At 31.7% G+C, this 15,808-nt stretch overlaps 1 protein-coding gene across 1 annotated transcript in view; it reads right to left on the bottom strand.

The window, feature by feature from the left end:
- Positions 1-13,454, bottom strand: part of LOC130446250 (homeobox protein goosecoid) — a 35,748-nt gene extending 22,294 nt beyond the window's left edge. Inside the window, exons 1-2 of the mRNA XM_056782377.1 lie at positions 12,863-13,454; positions 1,651-1,904 (exon numbers count right to left, since the gene is read on the bottom strand). Of these exons, the coding sequence (XP_056638355.1) occupies positions 1,651-1,904; positions 12,863-13,136 (528 nt within the window). The 5' untranslated portion in view covers positions 13,137-13,454. The remainder of the gene's footprint in view (positions 1-1,650; positions 1,905-12,862) is intronic.
- Between the last annotated feature and the right edge of the window lie 2,354 nt (positions 13,455-15,808).

Here is a 15,808-nt window from a genome sequence, read left to right on the forward strand (position 1 = left end):
GAGGATGGTCCCAGAAGTACCTAACCTGACCTAGAGATGGCGGTAGTTGGTTAAAAAACATCACCGAACATCCCCGGCTAGTACTTTTGAAGCTCTAGTAGATTTTCTACGGTTTTGCGTCTTCGGATCTATTCTGGACGAAGGTCTTTCAAGTATTTCGCGAGGATAGTCCCAGAAGTACCTAACCTGACCTAGAGATGGCGGTAGTTGGTTAAAAAACATCACCGAACATCCCCAACTAGTACTTTTGAAGCTCTAGTAGATTTTCTACGGTTTTGCGTCTTCGGATCTATTCTGGACGAAGGTCTTTCAAGTATTTCGCGAGGATGTTCCCAGAAGTACCTAACCTGACCTAGAGATGGCGATAGTTGCTTTAGATAGTCCCAGAAGTACCTGGATTGACTTAAAGATGGCGGTAGTCGCTTGGAGTAGACGTATATGTTCAAAGTTTGAAGATTACACGTTGTTTAGCATTTGGAACATGGAAAAATCATTGGTTTTATTCTAGATTATCTTGGGGAGACTGATCTTTCGTTATCATCAATAAAATATTGAGTATTTAAACGGGGTGGTACGATCTGCGAAGCCCAGCATCGCACTGGTCGACCAAATGACGTGACTACTCCAGAAATGTTGAAGAAAATCATCAAACAGATACTAGATTGCAAGTGCGTCAACTAGCGAACTTGGTAGACGTTTCTAAAAGTGCTTTACATCGTTTTTAAACTGAAAATTTGGCCATGACTTCAAACTCGAGACAAAGACGATTCCGAAGAAGACACAGACCGAAATCCAGCAAAAACTGCCGCATTCGGTAAAGAAAAAAATACGAATCGCCATCTTATACACCCCATTCTCCACATTTAACCGCCCGGGATTATTTCTTGTTCCCAGATTCGAAAAAACTTATCCGAAATCGCCGCGAAAAGTTTTCGATTAAAAAAATGTTTTCGTTCGAAATGTTTCAGGTACTTTCGATACCGTCCTCGTATAACTTGATTCTAATGTCAATAAACTACCGAATCTCGAAAAAATCATCGATTCCTTCGGATAGTTCGCTTCGGTACTCGAGGTACTACTTACTACCGGTTAGATTTTGAAGTGGTTCTCGCTGGGTGGTTTCGAAATGTGTCAGCACAATTTTTATTTACACAAAAATAGTCGAGTGGCGTTACGCGTTTGCATTTTCCAATCGAAAAATCATATTTATCCCGTACTACGAGGGTCGTTTTCGATTTTCGACTTCCGTTCCACCATTTTCCGTCGATCGCGGTCACACAAAATGGCCGTCGAAACGATATACGTAATTGTGTAAAGATGGCCGATGACGGACTCGGATAGATGAAACTTCGATCGGTTTTCCGCGACAAAAACAAAATGGCGATCGATCGGAGGTTATATCGGGAATCGCCCTCGTATTCGCCTTGTTTACGGGATTAGGGTACGAATAAACAACAAGGATAATTCTTGAAAGTGCGAAATTCCACTAGAGGGCTCTAATGAATTATTAATAGAGGTGGTGGAATACAAAACATCGCGTATAAACATCGGAACCGACGGAGCGCGATTTCACCGACACGTACGTCGGATTTATTTGCACCGCGCCGATTATATATATATATATCTAATAAAAAAATCGAAGGCACTCACCTCGACCCTCTCCTCCTTCAAATCGACCTTCAAGGCCAACTGTTCCCTGAGCACCACGTCCGGATAATGCGTTTGCTCGAACGTAGCTTCGAGCTGCTCGAGCTGCTCTTCGCTGAAAATGGTTCGATGGCGTCGTTTTCTCTTAGGCGGTTGGTGTTGGGTGTGATGGTGGCCGGCGCCGGCTAAAGTAGCCGCCTGAGTCGCCGCCGCCAATGCGTGCACGTAATCCGGATACAGACCCGGATACGCCATAGCTGAAACGAAAATAACGATTTTGGTACCTTTCGTGCATCATCAACATAATAAACGTGTTGTGTAACTCCTAATAAGTTGGGGCTAAACGAGAATCCAGATATTTGTGGTGTAAAAGCGTTTTATTGAAGTAACGTCTTTAAGAATCGATTATTTTTCAATCGTTTTCGATAAATAATAATTAATAATCAATATTATAACGAATAATCGATTTGTGTGTCAATATTTCATTGGAATCATAGAATTATTGTATTGTGGAGTGTACGGTATCTTTAAAAAGTGACATTTCGGTTTTGACAAATTAAAATCGACGAATTATCGAATCGTGTCTTAAAATTTCATTAAAATCGTAGAAATGTCTATAAGAATCGATTATTTTTCGATCGTTTTCGATAAATATTAATTATTAACCAATATTATAACGAATAATCGATTGGTGTGTCAATATTTCATCGGAATCATAGAATTATTGTATTGTGGAGTGTACGGTGCATTTAAAAAGTGACAATTCGGTTTTGACGGATTAAAATCATCGAATTATCGAATCGTGTCTTAAAATTTCATTAAAATCGTAGAAATGTCTATAAGAATCGATTATTTTTCGTAGACATTTCTACGATTTTAATGAAATTTTAAAACACGATTTGATAATTCGTCGATTTTAATTTGTCAAAATCGAAATGTCACTTTTTAAAGACACCGTACACTCCACAATACAATAATTCTATGATTTTAATGAAATATTGACACACCAATCGATTATTCGTTATAATATCGGTTATTAATTATTATTTATCGAAAACGATTGAAAAATAATCGATTCTTATAGACATTTCTACGATTTTAATGAAATTTTAAGACACGATTCGATAATTCGTCGATTTTAATTTGTCAAAACCGAAATGTCACTTTTTAAAGACACCGTACACTCCACAATACAATAATTCTATGATTTTAATGAAATATTGACACACCAATCGATTATTCGTTATAATATCGGTTATTAATTATTATTTATCGAAAACGATTGAAAAATAATCGATTCTTATAGACATTTCTACGATTTTAATGAAATTTTAAGACACGATTCGATAATTCGTCGATTTTAATTTGTCAAAACCGAAATGTCACTTTTTAAAGACACCGTACACTCCACAATACAATAATTCTATGATTTTAATGAAATATTGACACACCAATCGATTATTCGTTATAATATCGGTTATTAATTATTATTTATCGAAAACGATTGAAAAATAATCGATTCTTATAGACATTTCTACGATTTTAATGAAATTTTAAGACACGATTCGATAATTCGATGATTTTAGTCCGTCAAAATCGAAATGTCACTTTTTAAATGCACCGTATACTCCACAATACTATAATTCTATGATTCCGATGAAATATTGACACACCAATCGATTATTCGTTATGGATTATCGATTGTTATTTATCTAAACAATTTAAAACTTATCGATTTTTCAATACATCAATTACAGATTTATTCAATTCAATTTTACCGTGATTTCTCGACATCACGTCGGAAAACGATTACTTCGAAATACCAAAATAATATTCTTCATTACAATAATTAATATAATCCTTAGAATTAAATCTCTATACTTTTCAATAATCTATGATAATTTATTTATGGACTTTGGCGTAGAGGGAAAGTGATTTATTTTTTTTTAAGTTGGATATACTCATTCGATGTAACTGCACGTATAGTCTGTTGTCAAACAAATTCTAATTAAAGAATCGGGAAAGGTTAAATCATTCACGTATACAGGGGGCGTATGAAAACGTATTTTTTATTCGAAGTAGGAACATTTGTTTTTCGTTTGAATCGATACCGTCGAACCCCTTGCGATTTAAAAGCGATTAAATAATAATTCATATTTTCATCTGAAACGTGCCTCGGGCTTTCGCGATGCAAAATTTTTCCCCGTGCCCCTTTTTTTTAGGGATCGTTACGCATGAAAGAACTAAGAGAAAGTTACTTAAAAACTGTTGGATTTTTAAATAAGGAGATTTCGACCCGTCGGGATTTGTATTTAAAAGCTTACATTCCAGGTTAAACGCCATTTTCATTTTGAAAAATACTTTATCTTATAAGATACGTTCTTTTGTTATATTTTCGTGTCATCGGAACCACAGAACTACACAATCAATTCCCACCATGACAAAACGTACTCAAAAACGTTTTCGAACTGTCAAAACATCGAATCGATGAATCATCCACCATAAAGACTTTTTTTGGAACTTAAACTTGATAAAATCCGTTCTAAGATTAATTTTTTCTTTTAGAAAGATTTAAAATTGAATTATTTTACGTTCTTTTGTTATATTTTCGTGTCATCGGAACCACAGAACTACACAATCAATTCCCACCCGAACAAAACGCACTCAAAAACGTTTTCGAACTGTCAAAACATCGAATCGATGAATCATCCACCGTAAAGACTTTTTTTGGAACTTAAACTTGATAAAATCCGTTCTAAGATTAATTTTTTCTTTTAGAAAGATTTAAAATTGAATTATTTTACGTTCTTTTGTTATATTTTCGTGTCATCGGAACCACAGAACTACACAATCAATTCCCACCCGAACAAAACGCACTCAAAAACGTTTTCGAACTGTCAAAACATCGAATCGATGAATCATCCACCGTAAAGACTTTTTTTGGAACTTAAACTTGATAAAATCCGTTCTAAGATTAATTTTTTCTTTTAGAAAGATTTAAAATTGAATTATTTTACGTTCTTTTGTTATATTTTCGTGTCATCGGAACCACAGAACTACACAATCAATTCCCACCATGACAAAACGTACTCAAAAACGTTTTCGAACTGTCAAAACATCGAATCGATGAATCATCCACCGTAAAGACTTTTTTTGGAACTTAAACTTGATAAAATCCGTTCTAAGATTAATTTTTTCTTTTAGAAAGATTTAAAATTGAATTATTTTACGTTCTTTTGTTATATTTTCGTGTCATCGGAACCACAGAACTACACAATCAATTCCCACCCGAACAAAACGCACTCAAAAACGTTTTCGAACTGTCAAAACATCGAATCGATGAATCATCCACCGTAAAGACTTTTTTTGGAACTTAAACTTGATAAAATCCGTTCTAAGATTAATTTTTTCTTTTAGAAAGATTTAAAATTGAATTATTTTACGTTCTTTTGTTATATTTTCGTGTCATCGGAACCACAGAACTACACAATCAATTCCCACCATGACAAAACGTACTCAAAAACGTTTTCGAACTGTCAAAACATCGAATCGATGAATCATCCACCGTAAAGACTTTTTTTGGAACTTAAACTTGATAAAATCCGTTCTAAGATTAATTTTTTCTTTTAGAAAGATTTAAAATTGAATTATTTTACGTTCTTTTGTTATATTTTCGTGTCATCGGAACCACAGAACTACACAATCAATTCCCACCCGAACAAAACGCACTCAAAAACGTTTTCGAACTGTCAAAACATCGAATCGATGAATCATCCACCGTAAAGACTTTTTTTGGAACTTAAACTTGATTAAATCCGTTCTAAGATTAATTTTTTCTTTTAGAAAGATTTAAAATTGAATTATTTTACGTTCTTTTGTTATATTTTCGTGTCATCGGAACCACAGAACTACACAATCAATTCCCACCCGAACAAAACGCACTCAAAAACGTTTTCGAACTGTCAAAACATCGAATCGATGAATCATCCACCGTAAAGACTTTTTTTGGAACTTAAACTTGATTAAATCCGTTCTAAGATTAATTTTTTCTTTTAGAAAGATTTAAAATTGAATTATTTTACGTTCTTTTGTTATATTTTCGTGTCATCGGAACCACAGAACTACACAATCAATTCCCACCCGAACAAAACGCACTCAAAAACGTTTTCGAACTGTCAAAACATCGAATCGATGAATCATCCACCGTAAAGACTTTTTTTGGAACTTAAACTTGATTAAATCCGTTCTAAGATTAATTTTTTCTTTTAGAAAGATTTAAAATTGAATTATTTTACGTTCTTTTGTTATATTTTCGTGTCATCGGAACCACAGAACTACACAATCAATTCCCACCCGAACAAAACGCACTCAAAAACGTTTTCGAACTGTCAAAACATCGAATCGATGAATCATCCACCGTAAAGACTTTTTTTGGAACTTAAACTTGATTAAATCCGTTCTAAGATTAATTTTTTCTTTTAGAAAGATTTAAAATTGAATTATTTTACGTTCTTTTGTTATATTTTCGTGTCATCGGAACCACAGAACTACACAATCAATTCCCACCCGAACAAAACGCACTCAAAAACGTTTTCGAACTGTCAAAACATCGAATCGATGAATCATCCACCGTAAAGACTTTTTTTGGAACTTAAACTTGATTAAATCCGTTCTAAGATTAATTTTTTCGAATTTTTTCTTTTGGAAAGATTTAAAATTGAATTATTTACACCGAATAAGTCGTAAACGTAAACATAACCTCTAAAAGTTGTAAAGAACGTATTAAAACATTAATAATTCGGTTTTGGACAGAAAAATTGCATTTTCGACGTGAAAAATACTAAAATAAACTAGTAAACTATCAAAAATATTTCGATCGGATTTGTTCGAGGTCGGAAACTTTCGGAACGCCCGTCGTAGATCGAAATTTGGTTAATAGGGACGTTTAAGCGTATTTTTTCTTAAATACTAAAGAAAAATTGAAGTTGAATGGATTCGAAAGGCGTTTGTTTGACAGACGACGACAAAAATAAGAATAGAAAGGCGGGAGGAAAATGTATTTGCGGTTGAAATCTGGTAAGAATATGGAAAGTTGGTATGGAGATGATTGTGAAGTGATGTAGCGAGGATCGGGGTCTGATCAGGTGTGAATTCACGCCAGGGCAATTTTGAGCGGTAACATCCCCGTGCACTTAACAACGAAATCCGAACAGATGTAAATAAATGTATGGAACGACGATTTATCGCGAATAACGATGTACGACGACGGTCGAAGGAATTTTGGAGATTTGTGATGAATTTTTAACGTACGACGCCCGGTAAATTATAATGTGTTGATGAAAATAGAAATTGTTTCTTCGAGATACGGAGACGTCGTGTATTTTTATGGAAATTACAAAAATCGCTAAGAATTAAGAAAAAATATTCCAAATATTCCAAAATGTCACTTTTTGAAGGCACCGTTTACTCCACAATACAATAATTCTATGATTTTAATGAAATATTGACACACCAATCGATTATTCGTTATAATATTGGTTAATAATTAATATTTATCGAAATCGATCGAAAAATAATCGATTCTTATAGACATTTCTACGATTTTAATGAAATTTTAAGTCACGATTCGATAATTCGATGATTTTAGTCCGTCAAAATCGAAATGTCACTTTTTAAATGCACCGTATACACCACAATACAATAATTCTATGATTTTAATGAAATATTGACACACCAATCGATTATTCGTTATAATATTGGTTATTAATTATTATTTATCGAATACGATCGAAAAATAATCGATTCTTATAGACATTTCTACGATTTTAATGAAATTTTAAGTCACGATTCGATAATTCGATGATTTTAGTCCGTCAAAATCGAAATGTCACTTTTTAAATGCACCGTATACACCACAATACAATAATTCTATGATTTTAATGAAATATTGACACACCAATCGATTATTCGTTATAATATTGGTTATTAATTATTATTTATCGAAAACGATCGAAAAATAATCGATTCTTATAGACATTTCTACGATTTTAATGAAATTTTAAGTCACGATTCGATAATTCGATGATTTTAGTCCGTCAAAATCGAAATGTCACTTTTTAAATGCACCGTATACACCACAATACAATAATTCTATGATTCCGATGAAATATTGACACACCAATCGATTATTCGTTATAATATTGGTTAATAATTAATATTTATCGAAATCGATCGAAAAATAATCGATTCTTATAGACATTTCTACGATTTTAATGAAATTTTAAGTCACGATTCGATAATTCGATGATTTTAGTCCGTCAAAATCGAAATGTCACTTTTTAAATGCACCGTATACACCACAATACAATAATTCTATGATTTTAATGAAATATTGACACACCAATCGATTATTCGTTATAATATTGGTTATTAATTATTATTTATCGAAAACGATCGAAAAATAATCGATTCTTATAGACATTTCTACGATTTTAATGAAATTTTAAGTCACGATTCGATAATTCGATGATTTTAGTCCGTCAAAATCGAAATGTCACTTTTTAAATGCACCGTATACACCACAATACAATAATTCTATGATTTTAATGAAATATTGACACACCAATCGATTATTCGTTATAATATTGGTTATTAATTATTATTTATCGAAAACGATCGAAAAATAATCGATTCTTATAGACATTTCTACGATTTTAATGAAATTTTAAGTCACGATTCGATAATTCGATGATTTTAGTCCGTCAAAATCGAAATGTCACTTTTTAAATGCACCGTATACACCACAATACAATAATTCTATGATTCCGATGAAATATTGACACACCAATCGATTATTCGTTATAATATTGGTTAATAATTAATATTTATCGAAATCGATCGAAAAATAATCGATTCTTATAGACATTTCTACGATTTTAATGAAATTTTAAGTCACGATTCGATAATTCGATGATTTTAGTCCGTCAAAATCGAAATGTCACTTTTTAAATGCACCGTATACACCACAATACAATAATTCTATGATTTTAATGAAATATTGACACACCAATCGATTATTCGTTATAATATTGGTTATTAATTATTATTTATCGAAAACGATCGAAAAATAATCGATTCTTATAGACATTTCTACGATTTTAATGAAATTTTAAGTCACGATTCGATAATTCGATGATTTTAGTCCGTCAAAATCGAAATGTCACTTTTTAAATGCACCGTATACACCACAATACAATAATTCTATGATTTTAATGAAATATTGACACACCAATCGATTATTCGTTATAATATTGGTTATTAATTATTATTTATCGAAAACGATCGAAAAATAATCGATTCTTATAGACATTTCTACGATTTTAATGAAATTTTAAGTCACGATTCGATAATTCGATGATTTTAGTCCGTCAAAATCGAAATGTCACTTTTTAAATGCACCGTATACACCACAATACAATAATTCTATGATTCCGATGAAATATTGACACACCAATCGATTATTCGTTATAATATTGGTTAATAATTAATATTTATCGAAATCGATCGAAAAATAATCGATTCTTATAGACATTTCTACGATTTTAATGAAATTTTAAGTCACGATTCGATAATTCGATGATTTTAGTCCGTCAAAATCGAAATGTCACTTTTTAAATGCACCGTATACACCACAATACAATAATTCTATGATTTTAATGAAATATTGACACACCAATCGATTATTCGTTATAATATTGGTTATTAATTATTATTTATCGAAAACGATCGAAAAATAATCGATTCTTATAGACATTTCTACGATTTTAATGAAATTTTAAGTCACGATTCGATAATTCGATGATTTTAGTCCGTCAAAATCGAAATGTCACTTTTTAAATGCACCGTATACACCACAATACAATAATTCTATGATTTTAATGAAATATTGACACACCAATCGATTATTCGTTATAATATTGGTTATTAATTATTATTTATCGAAAACGATCGAAAAATAATCGATTCTTATAGACATTTCTACGATTTTAATGAAATTTTAAGTCACGATTCGATAATTCGATGATTTTAGTCCGTCAAAATCGAAATGTCACTTTTTAAATGCACCGTATACACCACAATACAATAATTCTATGATTCCGATGAAATATTGACACACCAATCGATTATTCGTTATAATATTGGTTAATAATTAATATTTATCGAAATCGATCGAAAAATAATCGATTCTTATAGACATTTCTACGATTTTAATGAAATTTTAAGTCACGATTCGATAATTCGATGATTTTAGTCCGTCAAAATCGAAATGTCACTTTTTAAATGCACCGTATACACCACAATACAATAATTCTATGATTTTAATGAAATATTGACACACCAATCGATTATTCGTTATAATATTGGTTATTAATTATTATTTATCGAAAACGATCGAAAAATAATCGATTCTTATAGACATTTCTACGATTTTAATGAAATTTTAAGTCACGATTCGATAATTCGATGATTTTAGTCCGTCAAAATCGAAATGTCACTTTTTAAATGCACCGTATACACCACAATACAATAATTCTATGATTTTAATGAAATATTGACACACCAATCGATTATTCGTTATAATATTGGTTATTAATTATTATTTATCGAAAACGATCGAAAAATAATCGATTCTTATAGACATTTCTACGATTTTAATGAAATTTTAAGTCACGATTCGATAATTCGATGATTTTAGTCCGTCAAAATCGAAATGTCACTTTTTAAATGCACCGTATACACCACAATACAATAATTCTATGATTCCGATGAAATATTGACACACCAATCGATTATTCGTTATAATATTGGTTAATAATTAATATTTATCGAAATCGATCGAAAAATAATCGATTCTTATAGACATTTCTACGATTTTAATGAAATTTTAAGTCACGATTCGATAATTCGATGATTTTAGTCCGTCAAAATCGAAATGTCACTTTTTAAATGCACCGTATACACCACAATACAATAATTCTATGATTTTAATGAAATATTGACACACCAATCGATTATTCGTTATAATATTGGTTATTAATTATTATTTATCGAAAACGATCGAAAAATAATCGATTCTTATAGACATTTCTACGATTTTAATGAAATTTTAAGTCACGATTCGATAATTCGATGATTTTAGTCCGTCAAAATCGAAATGTCACTTTTTAAATGCACCGTATACACCACAATACAATAATTCTATGATTCCGATGAAATATTGACACACCAATCGATTATTCGTTATAATATTGGTTAATAATTAATATTTATCGAAATCGATCGAAAAATAATCGATTCTTATAGACATTTCTACGATTTTAATGAAATTTTAAGTCACGATTCGATAATTCGATGATTTTAGTCCGTCAAAATCGAAATGTCACTTTTTAAATGCACCGTATACACCACAATACAATAATTCTATGATTTTAATGAAATATTGACACACCAATCGATTATTCGTTATAATATTGGTTATTAATTATTATTTATCGAAAACGATCGAAAAATAATCGATTCTTATAGACATTTCTACGATTTTAATGAAATTTTAAGTCACGATTCGATAATTCGATGATTTTAGTCCGTCAAAATCGAAATGTCACTTTTTAAATGCACCGTATACACCACAATACAATAATTCTATGATTCCAATGAAATATTGACACACCAATCGATTATTCGTTATAATATTGGTTAATAATTAATATTTATCGAAAACGATCGAAAAATAATCGATTCTTATAGACATTTCTACGATTTTAATGAAATTTTAAGTCACGATTCGATAATTCGATGATTTTAATTCGTCAAAACCGAAATGTCACTTTTCAATCGATTATTTTTCAATCGTTTTTTATAAATAATAATCGATAACCGATATTATAACGAATAATCGATTGTTGTTTCATTATTTCATTAAAATCATAGAATTATCGATTTATGGAATATACGATGCATTTAAAAAGTGACTTTTTGGTTTTGACGGATTGAAATCGAATCGTGTCTCAAAATTTCATTAAAATCATAAATATTTCTTTAGGAATCGATTATTTTTCAATCGTTTTTTATAAATAATAATCGATAACCGATATTATAACGAATAATTGATTGGTGTGTCAATATTTCATCGGAATCATAGAATTATTGTATTGTGGAGTATACGGTGTCTTTAAAAAGTGACATTTCGGTTTTGACGGACTAAAATCATCGAATTATCAAATCGTGTCTTAAAATTTCATTAAAATCGTAGAAATGTCTATAAGAATCGATTATTTTTCGATCGTTTTCGATAAATATTAATTATTAACCAATATTATAACGAATAATCGATTGGTGTGTCAATATTTCATCGGAATCATAGAATTATTGTATTGTGGAGTGTACGGTGTCTTTAAAAAGTGACATTTCGGTTTTGACAAATTAAAATCGACGAATTATCGAATCGTGTCTTAAAATTTCATTAAAATCGTAGAAATGTCTATAAGAATCGATTATTTTTCAATCGTTTTCGATAAATAATAATTAATAACCGATATTATAACGAATAATCGATTGTTGTTTCATTATTTCATTAAAATCATAGAATTATCGATTTATGGAATATACGATGCCTTTAAAAAGTGACTTTTTGGTTTTGACGGATTGAAATCGAATCGTGTCTCAAAATTTCATTAAAATCGTAGAAATGTCTATAAGAATCGATTATTTTTCGATCGTTTTCGATAAATATTAATTATTAACCAATATTATAACGAATAATCGATTGGTGTGTCAATATTTCATTAAAATCATAGAAATATTGATGTGTGGTTTATACAGAGCTTTTAAAAAATAACGTTTCCATGAATCGATTAATTTCAAATTGTTTTAGACAAATAATAATCGATAACCTAACCAATATTAAAGTATATCAATAAATCAATAAAATGATAGAAATATTGATGCAACGAAATATACAGAGTATTTAAAAAGTAACGTTTCCAGATATCAATAATTTTCAAATTATTTCCAATAAATGCGCGACTAGATTTTATAATTATGAATTAATTCGATATTATCACAGCCACTTTTCGATATTAGATACAATAAATAAAATAAATAGAAAAAAGTTTTTTGTTTGTTTGTTTGTTTGTTTGTTTGAAGAAGCGCTCACCCAAAAAATTCGCCGGACCGGTTCCGAAGCCCCCGGAAGCAGCCAAATGTCCCAAAGGCATCGGATGATGATGTTGCAAAATCGTCGGTCTTTGCTGAACCGTCGGTTTACTAGGCCTCGGCGCCAAAATACTATCGATAGTAAACAACGAACTACTAGTGCTGCTAGACGAAGCGGCGGCCCCCCTCGATTTATTCCCGTAAACGGGTTTGAAACCTTCACCGAGGAAAACGTTACCGAAGAAATCGCTCCTCTGCTGCGACGTTTCCACCATTTTGACGTCCTCTTCCGAGAAATCGTCTTCGCACCAATCCAAATCACTGTCGCGCTTAAACGAAGCCAGCGTGCGTGCGTGTCTACAATATTTACCCGAAACTAGACGCAAACAAGCACTGAAACCATCACTGTACCCGAAACGAGAAACGCGGAGAGGCAGGAGATAACCCGACAGGGCGAAGATGACAGATCCGCCCCGCCCATCTCGGCCGCTATTGGCGACCGGGGAAGTAGCCCGTCCAATGAAAACAGAGAATCGCGTGCAACGAGGGGCGATATTTTGTTAAATGGTTCAAATAGAGTTGTCACAGGGAAATCCGATGCGTATTAGGGGTGTTTTGTCTATTGTCCGACGGTTTTAATGTTGTCATCGTTTTATGTCGCACAGGGGCGGAACGAACAATACAAACAACTATCGAACGAACCGTTGAAATCCATCCTACAAATTCCGTTCTTATTATTCGATAAATACAACGAAAAACTGGACAAAAAAAAATAATATTGTACGAGGGAGGTTCGACTGTCATCTGTAATGAGATTATTTTTAGTTCTTCTTCTTTTTCATTCAAATTTTTTCCCTTGAAGATAAAACTAATTCGACTTTTCGACCCGGCATTCGAATTCAATCAAATGTTTTCCTCTCGTAATACAAGCGAGAAAATTTGCTACGATAGACTGTATTTACTAGATCTGACCCCCCGGTGACTTCTTCCCGTTTCCTAACCTCAAAGTTTCGCTTGGATGAACGATATGTCTAAGTTCTATCGGTTCGGAAACTTTTCATATAACCCTTGTATATCGGAAATATTGAAATTCGAAAAACCGTTTCGATATTCGCTGAATATCACGATGGTTTTTTATATTTTTATTTTAAACTTGTTTTACCAATCGATATAAATCAGTTGCGTCACCAAACTCGACTACAGATTATTCCCTTTGTGACGCCACTGAGTAGGTGTGTTTAAGCGTCGGCTTGGTGGGGAGACGCGACCCTATAGGTAATCCTCGAAGTTATTCAAATTAAGGGGCTTGATAAAACTATGTATTTAAAATGATAATTACGGTGGTGATATGGGTTTAATCTCTACCTGAAATCTATTGAGGGGTTGTTTAATAAAGTCCAACGTGTTTTTACAAATAGAAAATTAGTATATGATGTTTGAATACGGAAAAAAAAAGAAGACGAAATGATTATCCTAATTACTATATTTGATTATGTAATGGCAAATGTTTTGTTTGTTTATTTATTTATTAGAGATAAATACTATTATTAAAATCGATTAACTTTCCATGCGATATCCAATTTTTTACTTCGTTACAATTAAATGGGAATAAGGAAATTCGTGTTTATCCAATGAAATTAATAAAAAAGAAGAAGAAATGACAACTCATCGAGTAGATTCACTTGTAGTTGTTTTGAAAATTAATTACGAATATCACAAACTTCTAAATACATCAATTTATATCAGATTTGTTTATTTTTATGCCGTTTTTTATCGATATTTGAACTAAATAGCGAAAAGAATTTATCATTTCCTTTTACGTCAACGCCGTCGCTATTTTGACACCTCCTTCTAAAAAACTTTTTCCACCATAGATAAACGCAAGCTGATAGAGGTTTATTATGTATTAAGTTATCATAAAATACATAATAATATATACTTTAAATGACGAATTATAAATGTTAGTTTTATAAATAATGTATATTAAAAGTATTTTTGATGTTTGATTCCATTTTCGGTGTGTATACTATACATTTCAAAAACATTAGTCACTAATGCTTAGCACGCAGTATAGTCCAATCGATTCAAATCGATTTTTGACATGAATACGAAATTTAATTCGATTTTTTTGATTGAATACAACGAAAAAATATTACTGCCGTAGTAAATCAAACGAAACTGCCACCTCCTTTTACTTCCGAGAGTATTTATAGTTTCAATATAGACAGTGCCATCTTCCGTTTATTCTGGCCATCTATAATTCATCCTTGGATATTAATACGCGAAGGTCACCGCCATCTTTTATTCACTTCCAAAACTTTATCTAGTTTTATTATAAATAACAATATCCACCAATTATTTTTTATAATAAACTAGTGATATTTCAATAAGCGGTTTATTGGGCCATCTGTCATTCGCCGTTTTAATATAAAGAGCCTCATTACGCATTTACTAGTAGAATTCACCGTTTTAATATAGACAGAGCCATCTCGCATTCATTTGTAGAATTTTTAGCAGTTTCAATGTAACCAGTGCTGTCTAACCTACAGATTCCTTGATACGCGACTCTTTCATTTACTCACGAAACAGTTTGCGACTTCATTATAGTCAACGCCATCTATCACTCTAGTATTGTAACAGAAACTTTCAGATCTCCATTTTTAGTCCTAAACGTACTTAGATATGTAAAACCGTGATTTGCAGTTTCAATACAGCCGACGCCATCTATTATTCCAATATTGTAACAAATAGTTCCAGTTCTCCATTTTTAATCGTAAATTTTATGCGATACGGCCTTATATAGATATAGCCCACGCCATCTATCACTCTAGTATTGTAACAGAAACTTTCAGATCTCCATTTTTAGTCCTAAACGTACTTAGATATGTAAAATCGTGATTTGCAGTTTCAATACAGCCGACGCCATCTATTATTCCAATATTGTAAC

The sequence above is a fragment of the Diorhabda sublineata genome, chromosome 7 (genome assembly GCF_026230105.1).
Source record: "Diorhabda sublineata isolate icDioSubl1.1 chromosome 7, icDioSubl1.1, whole genome shotgun sequence".
NCBI classification, from domain to species: Eukaryota; Metazoa; Arthropoda; class Insecta; order Coleoptera; family Chrysomelidae; genus Diorhabda; species Diorhabda sublineata.